Source organism: Homalodisca vitripennis, unplaced genomic scaffold (genome assembly GCF_021130785.1).
Source record: "Homalodisca vitripennis isolate AUS2020 unplaced genomic scaffold, UT_GWSS_2.1 ScUCBcl_249;HRSCAF=1774, whole genome shotgun sequence".
NCBI classification, from domain to species: domain Eukaryota; kingdom Metazoa; phylum Arthropoda; class Insecta; order Hemiptera; family Cicadellidae; genus Homalodisca; species Homalodisca vitripennis.
In genome coordinates, this window is record NW_025776389.1 from 227451 (window position 1) to 237477 (window position 10027).

The 10027-nt window shown below is 32.4% G+C and overlaps 1 protein-coding gene across 1 annotated transcript; it reads left to right on the forward strand.

Annotated features, from left to right (window-relative positions):
• Window positions 1-5610: 5610 nt before the first annotated feature.
• On the forward strand, window positions 5611-8347 carry LOC124370523. Its single transcript, XM_046828813.1, has 4 exons — window positions 5611-6129; window positions 6289-6420; window positions 7170-7424; window positions 7907-8347. The coding sequence occupies exons 1-4, from the start codon at window positions 6025-6027 to the stop codon at window positions 8345-8347; spliced, it is 933 nt and encodes a 310-aa protein (XP_046684769.1). The 5' UTR covers window positions 5611-6024.
• Window positions 8348-10027: the final 1680 nt, after the last annotated feature.

Below are 10027 nucleotides of genomic sequence, written 5' to 3' on the forward strand. Positions count from 1 at the left end.
TGAACCTACAAAAAATAAATATTAATTCTCTGGCGATTTCTGGAGATTAATTACTACCGTTATTTAAATCTTATTGTTAACCAAGATGTTGACTAAAATCACTTTGGTAATGGTTTAATTCTGCAGAGTGCTCATTTTTAGCTGAGGCGTTTTTCAGCACAACGTCTCATTCTAGTTTGTAGAAAGTATAATTTTGAAAGTGACATTGAAATGTAATAAGGTATTTATATTAGTTCAATTACTTTAATTGACTATATCTTAATTATTATAGTGTGAAAGATACATCTTGTGATAAAGTCTGTAACTAATTGAATCACTTGAACATCACAGACCATATTTATCTCAAAAATGATTATTACTGTTGAAACAAATTATTAAATACAATAAATAAACATAATTCAGTTAGTGGTTTCATACATAAAAACTTAGCATAAACTGTTTTCTACTCAAGATGAATATTTATCCAACTGAATAATTGCCAGAAAAATGTCAATTATAAATAATTTAGGAAATATTTCTCCTTATAAGTTTTAAAATATTTAGCAGATGTATATGAGCGAATACAAAGTGTAAGTGAGATTGGTACATAGGATTACTAAGTTCTGAATTGATTTTTTCTGCACACTTTGGGTACAGACAGAATTAAAGACAGCACAAAACAAGGTCCTTTCTGCATTTACACAAAGATTAAAAAATATTTCATTGATTAAATAATTTCTAAGAAAAGCGAAAACCACGAAATTAAAACATATGCAAAATGAATAAAATAGAATTTACTTCAATTATCATTACATTTGAACTGTTCCTGTGTTTTGTGCTGTAATTAATACTTGCTAGAACTAGGATGTAATTTGCTTTGGGTAACGAGAGATACTATGAAGAACTTAGATCTCTAAATTATAAAAGTAACTCATCATGTAGGCCTGGTTCTGGAACTGGCCATCGCATCTTATTCTAGCTAATGTTTCTCTTACGTGCTACGCGTTTAATGGATACTGAACACAAATATGTAGAGTTATCTAAAAATAAGTCAATAAATTACCTATCCCTTGATGTTTCCAGAGATATTAAACAGTTTTTGTACGTACTTTTCATATGTTTACTTTAATTTTCTCTTATCAACATTGCTTCTTTACGCCATCACTAGTACTGACATTAAACCGAGTTTTCTTGTTATGTGATTGTTAGTACATATTATAAAGACAAATATGTGTTTAAAATATAATTTAAATTTGATTTCTGTCTTAGGTTATGGTGTATATGGTAATATAGAAAAAGTGCTTATATGATTCAGTTCCTTGGAAAAAAAATATTAACTGTTTCCCCCTGTACGCTTTGGGTACAGAATGATAAAAATAGCCTAAAACAAAAGTTTTGCTGCTTCCACGCAAAAATAACAAAGGGAATTTGTTAATTACTATAACTATAGCACACAAAAAAGAAAGGAATCTGAAATAATTATTTAAATTAAATATTAAGTTATATAAATATTAAATGATAATATGTATAATTTGTGATCACGTTATCATTACATATGAACTGTTCCAGTGTTTTTGTTATGATTAATACTCGCTAACAATATGATATAAACTGCTTTGTGTAACGATAGATAATGAGTGTGGATATTGTGATTTCTAAATAATAAAAGTAAATAAAATAACTCATCCTTGTATGTCCTGGTCCTACTCCTAGGCACCGCATCCTGGTCTTGATGGTGGTTCTCCGACTTACTTAGAGTTAAACTATTTTTGAACGAGGAAACAGAACTGTTCAACAAACTAAAGAAATTTCAAAAGTTTTACTTGTGGTTTCTATGGAAATCTACAACTTTAATAAATATTACTTTTGGGTATTTTTTAACTGTTTCGCTTCTTTTATTGCTGTATTAAACTACTTACTTTTAAGATCACGTCTTTTATCAACATTAAAAATACAGAAAACGTTATAAATTTTTATTACATGATTATAAATACGTATATTCCGAGCAGATAAACTTGGAATAAAACATAATTTTAAGGATTTTTTGTCCGTATACCTAACACGGTAATATATGTTATATGATATAAAATATATAAGGAGAGTTTTCGATATGTCGTTTACGCTGTTGTTCATTCGCATAAACAATCCTTTGTATATTCAAAAAATGTGGTATGACATTATTCAAGTAGTATAAAATACAGATGAATTTTCAATTTCCATACAAGATTATAGCTATTAAAAATTAAAATCTTATTACATGTACAAAGCACTAATGTAATTATGTACATGCTTTACTCACATTATTGAACAGTTTCTTACTTTACATAATATTATTTATTAGAGAGAATTGACTAAATTAGCTCAAGTGTTTTTCTACAAAACTTCCTGTATGTGTTAAGAATCTTAAAGTTGTACATTCATTGAGACGGATAAATTATAGTTTCCTTATAATGAAGATTATATTATGTACATTTGGAGTTTAATAACATTAGAAAAAAGATGTCCTAACAGATTTGCATGTCTGAAAAATCCAATGAAAGGGTCATATTTTAAAAAGATCGAGAACTTTCTTATCTCTGAGATTGTAAGTCAATGGAGGACAGAGCATCAACTACTAAAGGCTCCCAATGTGAAACTGTTTATTGGATAATGGTTACTATTATAAATATACATTTTTATGATTTCTCATATACTAGGACTTTCGATAGGTTACAATTTTCTTAGGTCTTAACCTGTCCCAGTTCACGCCTCTCATATTTTGGGAGTTTCTTAACAATGACAATACCTATAATAGAACCTGAGTTTTTTCTTAAGTCAGATGATTCCAGAGGCTGGGATGTTCTATAGATCAAATTGAATGTTCGAAAGTTATGTAGATGCCATAGACTGGAGAGTTAGAGGTTAGTGTTCCCGAGAGGCTACAGATTCTAGTTATGGGAAGATGCTACAGGCTAAAATACTCACAGAGAATAAGGATGTTTACAAAAGCATGCCATTCCAATAGCTTAACAGTTTTACAGAGTGTGGTCTTAGTGATTTGGGCAGAGGCTCAATCTAACTTTAGTGTAACAGTAATCTGCCGTTCCAATTATTCTTTACATTAACAATATTGATTCATATATTTTACATGTCAATCAGAACTTTTTTATAGCATATATTTGTTTAATATCTGAGGATTATTAAAAAAAAAGAATTTTGAAAAACATAATAATGGTCGGAATACAAAATTAAGATCTTTTATTAGAAATTTTGATTTTTTCATATATTTTAGTAATATTGTTCTAATACGTTCCTCTATTTTGCCTTGATACACTCTCGATTGCAATATCGTGTAACATATTGGGGCGGTGCATATAAGTATTTGAATATAAATTAAGAACCACCCACAAAAATCTTTTGACGTAACATGTAAACAATTTAAAAAATGGAAAGCTCCTTTCCCCTCTACAAAGTAATATATATATATTAAACCTACTTAACATCTTTTTGTGTAAAAAGTCCTAAGATTTTTTATTAAAACATTTATGTAAATTGAAATAATTTTAGACTAACCAAGGTAAATAAGTCTAATTTTCGCCATTCTTTTCAATATTTGGACCCACGGGTATTAATCACATTCCATTAAACATAAAAAGAGGTACATGAAGGTACTTTTATAGAGTTTTACGGTCTTTATATATTTTTTATGTTGCTTTTTATATTTGGAATGTAGGCGGGGTATTACGTTTAGTATTGTATTAGTATCAGCACCCTGTGTGATGATTAACATTAGCATATTGGCAACATATACGGTGATGATTTGAAGTGGAAAAGAATTATAGTGAAATATATGAATAATCCATATTTTACAGGGGCTTACTTGGAAACCATAGTTTTACAAGAAAATTTACTAGTTTCTTTATTTCCAAAATATCATATAAAGTTTTGTGTAATGATCCTTCATACCATAATAATATTGGTGCTATCCATTGGATGAAGTAATTAACTGAAAGGATTCATGTGACACCTGATAAAAAGGTAGCTGGAAATCTAGGTAATAATGTATTTCATGTTCAAGGGAATAAGAGTTATTTGGAACTGAATAATTTACCTGCAAGTTATATATGATTCGAAATTGGTTGTATTATTTAACTGTTTATCATACGGCAGTTGGTTTTACAAATTCTTACACAGAACAATGTATGGAGTCGAATAAAACTATTATAATATTTGGTTAATGACGATTCCAATATAAATAGTTGTTGATACAATAAAGAGAGTAAAGCGGGAGAACGTGGGAATATTGTGATTTAGCGCATGAGCTACTAAACAAAGTCCTCACAGGAATGACGTACGCCTACTCGTTTCAGGATTGCCTGAAAACGGTGAAAAACTTAATATTGGAACTAACCAGTTAGTGAATATCATCCTGAGTGGACTCATATAATAAAATAATCGCAATTTCTCATCTTATCTAATAAGACCTGAGTATGTAAAAACCAATATTGTCTTAAAATGTTTTACATAAACAGCATTTAAAACGTTTTCAAACTATTTCATTCTTAATTATTTCTTTTATAGACCACAGCATATTGCATTTATAAAAAGCTGTACCTTTTAATATATAAGAATCGTGTGAGCCATTTAAAAATCAATTAAAGCGAATGACAAATTATTTAGTAGAATATTAATATCTTGTCTTGAATCTGATATAAAATGCTACAAATTAGTAAATTTTAAACACGTTTATAAAAAACAATTACAAAAATAATACAACCATAGCCGACAATAATTTCAGGTTGTACAGCAACGGGTTTATCTCTCCGATTTGAGGGCACTGTCTTTAAAGTTAAATCTAAGACGGACCAAAATATTGGAGTATTCTCCTGTAAATATCCGGTCGTAACAGCCAAGGTCAAACAATCGTTCTGGTCTGAGTCGACCTTCGTACTGACTGTTTTACCCACGGACAGCTGAACGTCCTGCTCAGTAGAGTTCGACGCCCAGAAACCATCGTGGCCCTTGCTGTCCTGATAGGGTATCCGTTGAAGTCGCCTACTCTAGGAACATCGTTTACACAAGTCCGTAAACAAGATTGACACTGGCAGTAGGCTAGGGGACCTGCCTAAACAAAATCCCTCCTTGGAGATTGACTCTTGCAGTAAGCTAAGGATCCTGCCCGAACAAAACTCCCCATCGAGACTGACACTGGCAGTAGGCTAAGGAACCTACCAAACAAAATCCCTCCTTGAAGATTGACTCTAGCAGTAAGCTAAGGAGCCTGCCCGAACAAAACTCCCCGTCGAGACTGACACTGGCAGTAGGCTAAGGGACCTGCCTAAACAAAATCCCTCCTTCGAGATTGACTCTAGCAGTAAGCTAAGGAGCCTGCCCGAACAAAACTCCCCGTCGAGACTGACACTGGCAGTAGGCTAAGGGACCTGCCAAACAAAATCCCTCCTTGGAGATTGACTCTAGCAGTAAGCTAAGGAGCCTGCCCGAACAAAACTCCCATCGATGGAAATAAGTATTATATTATGGTCTCTGTGTTTGCCGGTCTCACCGTGGCGAGCCTTTAGCATGAGCTTGCGTTGTAAATCATTGGCAAAGTTACTTTTCACAACCTGGAAAACCTAACCTCGGACTTTAGTTGGACCTATATATGCATAATGGAACCAACCAACAATTTTTGGGAAATTGAGATATCACCGCCATCTTGAAGAGCTTGAAAGAATTTATACCCTGATTTTTTTACTTTAACTGGCTTTGAAACTACAAATGCAAAAAAAATCATGAAAAAACATCAAATGCTGTATGTCGGATTCAATATTATGAATAAGGGAACCAAGTGGCTTGGTTCTTTGTTTCAAAATTCAGAGACTGGTTTTGTAATATGCATAACAGAACCAACCAACTTGATTCTCTTTGTTGTGTAGTCTTCATCTTGATCAGCTGTTTTGCATACAGGAACCAAGTTTGAAGTTAGATAAACCTGCTTGCAATACAATAATAATAGAGTAACATAAATGATTGTTTTATGTCTGTATTGTGTCTAAGTGTTACAAAATGGATATAAAGAGAAGAACTTTGTTAATTATGGAAATGGCAAAAGTTCAAACCCCTGATTCTTCTGAACCAGATCATGAGCCTACGTTATTGGAAACTGATCAGGTAAGCACATAATTTTTAGGTTAAATAATAGGTTTTTGAGCCTTGACTAATAATTACTTATATTTATAATGAAATATTGTAATAATAATAAATATACATTAAAATAAGATGAAATTAATATTTTCCAGTAAAATAAATAATTAATTGCCTTTGTTTCAGGAGTCGACAAATATACAACAAGAGCATAGCTATGTCTGCAATGATAGTCCTATATCACATAAACCTACACAGAATGAAGGAGAAAACGGTGTAGATCTCAATGAAATGTTGGAAAATAACATGCCTGATTTGGTAAGTTTAGATTTGGTATAAACTTATCTGAAGGACAGATACAAATTTATTTCGAACATAACCTAGCCTATAACAATAGCTAACAAACTGGCAAAAGTTTAGGGTAGTGGTGTTAATGGCAGAAAGATTTTTTCTACACATTACTTGCAGTATTACGTACCAAAAACTGGCCTAGCCTTTATTTATGAACTTTTGGTATATATGCAGCAGTTGGTACTTGTGGAAAAATCAATATTTTTTACTAATTTCCATGTAAAATTACTTGCTGAACATGAATATGACGGTCTTTTTTGTCGGAAAAGTCGTTAAATGTTCCAAGGCAGCAGATTACAATCATTGAAATCTGTACTTTAAGTAGCATTTAAGTGAATTTTAACAGCGTTTCCGACAAAAAAGACCATTATAATCGTGTTCAGCAAGTAATTTTACATGGAAAAATGTTTTAAAAATATATATTTTTCCACAAGTACCAACTGCTGCATAGTTACCAAACTTTTTGTTTGGTATTGGATTTTTTAGTTCAATACTAGGCCTAAATTAAATACTAAATAAAAGGTTTCAAAATATCGCCTATTTGCTAATTTTTTCGATTGTCAGCGTGCAAAGCTGTTAGGTTATATTATTATAATTAGGATTGGTAAGCTACTATTCATGTTCATGACTATCTTATTTAGAAATTATGCCAAAAATGACAAAATACTTCTTTTAATCTGAACTACTTCAATTTACAACTTTATGTTCTGTTCTAGGATACAAGCTACCTGGATATTTCAAAAATGGAAATTGTGTACGACTTTCCAAATATTTCATTTGATACCAGCAAATCACAAGAACCTAGTCTAACAGATTCAATATTAGATGATGGTGATAGTGTTCAATTATCTGGTGCTATTGAAATTACAGATAATATTGGAAGAATGATGGTAGAAAATGGAACTAACCATGCACCAGATGATCTTAACTCTTTTCATATTGTTCCTCATCTGGAAATGGAAGAGCATGAGGTAAGAAAAAGGAATACAAATTTTAACATACATAAATTCTTTTCAGGTCCGTAAAAAATCTTCCAGTTATCTGGTAGAGATCTCTTAATGTCTTAAAATTATTGATCGTTTGTAACATATCTTTGCTCCGGCTCTTAGGCTGTGGTACTGTCAATGTTGTATTTTATGAATAGATCATAACCAGAAAATCAGTCGGCTGTACTACTAACTCAACTAAAGATTTTTATTTTAAAGATGTTATGTCTAAAATAAATGGTTGAAAATGAATATTTATTAAAGTATACTTTATACCCAAGTAATATTTTTTACTCAAGTTTTACTGAAATGTGTTTAAAGAAAACTCATTCATTCTCCCAGCATGTGATTGAGCATCCAAGTAATTAAATCCATGATCTCTTAAACTTAAGTCCAAGACACTAACCATTAGACTAGCAAACTGCCTATTATGACCCTGAAGCTAATAATCTGTTTTTTTTTTTCAGAGTATGCAAGATGATGACCCACTAATTACTGGAAATCAAAATAATTTAATTAATGTTGGTGAACTAAATACTGAAGAACCGAACATTGAGGATCAAGTAGTCGAAGTAATTGCTGAACCCCAGATTGATAACAACAGAGCAGAAGTAGTAGACGAAACGCCTAGCATAACAGATGATAGCTCTTCTAGTGGTTCTGATTTTGAAGAAATTGACAGTTCAGGAAGACCAAAGAAAGGTAGGAAGAGAAAGTATGCACATCAATCTAGAGATATCAGAAAAAAAAGGAAAAATAGTAATAAAAAATACATTTCTCAAACAGGAAAAGTTGTGTACCCTAAAAACTTCAGGGATTTTCATTGTGCTTGCAAGTGTAATGAGAAAGTGTCACTTGAAGTAAGAAAAAGCACTTTTAAGAAATTTTATGATTTGGGGGGACTATAATGCCCAAAACATGTTTATTTGTGCATCAGTACAGGAAGAAAAAACAAAAAGACCAACAGTACAACTATCTAAAAGACAGTTTACAAGGAAATATACAATTAACAATACTGTTATTTGCAGGAATATGTACGTACAAACCTTAAGAGTGTCCACAAAAAGAATTAATACAGCTCTTAAAAAGCTTAAAAACGATAATGTGAAAGATGAAAGGGGGAAATGTGGTGGCAGTAACAAGATTGAAGACAAACGGATTGAAGAAGTCCGAAACCACATTAAAAGAATTCCAGCATACAAGTCCCACTACTGTAGAACGACAACAGAATCATGCTGGTTACCCCCTGATATGACATTGCCACGTATGTACAGTTTGTACAAGGCTGAAGTAGAGCATCCTGTGTCCCAATCAAAATATAATCAAATATTTTATGCAGATTTTAACCTAAAACGGAAACCACTTCAGAAAGACACCTGCAGTACCTGTGACACACTACATGCCCTGGAAAATTCAACTACCAGTGATATAGAGAGAGATGAAATTAAAATAAAACATGAGGCTCATCTGAAATTAGTCGAAGAAGTAAGAGCTCAGTTCAAGGACGACTTACTAACGGCAAAAACTGTTGAATCAAAACAAACGCTGTCTTTTGATCTTCAAAAAACCCTACCATTACCTCGTCTGCCGACAAATGTCATTTACTATAAACGACAAATCATGCTTTATAATCTGGGTATTCATTCGGGGAAAACTGGTAAAGGTCATTTTAATGTTTGGCTGGAGAATACTGCTGGCCGAGGTACTCAAGAGGTTGGCTCTTGTTTGAAGAGGCATATTTTGGAAAATTGTCCTGGGATTAAGGAATTGACCTTGTGGTCCGATTCATGTGGGGGGCAGAACAGGAGCATAAAAATAGTTCTCCTCCTCAAACATGTCCTTAGCTTACACCCGACCTTGGAAAACATTGTCTTAAGGTACATGATTCCAGGGCATTCTTACCTTCCCAATGACGCAGAGTTTGGGGATGTCGAGTGCCACTTGAAGACACAACAGAGAATGTACACAGATTCAGATTACATAAGTGTGATGGAGAATTGTAGGAGAAAGAACAAGTTTATTGTAACAAGAATGGAAAAAGAGGACTTCTTTAGCACATCAGATTTAGAAAAGAAAATAACAAACAGGAAAGAAGATGTAGATGGAATAAAAGTTGGATGGCTTAAGTTCAGAGAAATTGAAATCTTTAAAGATAAACCTTTCTCAATATTTGTAAGGACAAGTCTAGGTGGACTGCAACAAGAAATTGATATAAAGAAAAAGAAGAAGGTAGGAGCTAATACGTGCTACTTGCGATTAGCAGAAAATTTACCACTCCTATGGCCCAATGGAAAAGGGATTTCATTGCCTAAGTTAAAAGATCTCAAGTCAATCATGAGTTTAATCCCATCAGATGCGAAGGAATTTTACAAACAATTTTCCTCTGACACCAACGTACAAGATGATATTGATGGTTTCAATGCGAATCTGGATTTTGAACTAGAGGCTGAGAAAATATCAATTAAGTGAATATAGCATTATGTTCTAGTTTTTTTAATTTGTTCTACTATAAAAATAAATACTAGTGATGACGTATGAGAGATGAAAAGATCCAACTTTCATCAACGATGTAACTGATTGTTATAACG

Bases quoted from the DNA above. Each gene is read 5' to 3' on its own strand.
- LOC124370523 (XM_046828813.1), top strand. From the start codon at position 6,025: ATGGATATAAAGAGAAGAACTTTGTTAATTATGGAAATGGCAAAAGTT. The intron at 6,130-6,288 runs GTAAGCACATAA...CCTTTGTTTCAG, and splicing joins CGTTATTGGAAACTGATCAG to GAGTCGACAAATATACAACA. The intron at 7,425-7,906 runs GTAAGAAAAAGG...TTTTTTTTTCAG, and splicing joins TGGAAATGGAAGAGCATGAG to AGTATGCAAGATGATGACCC.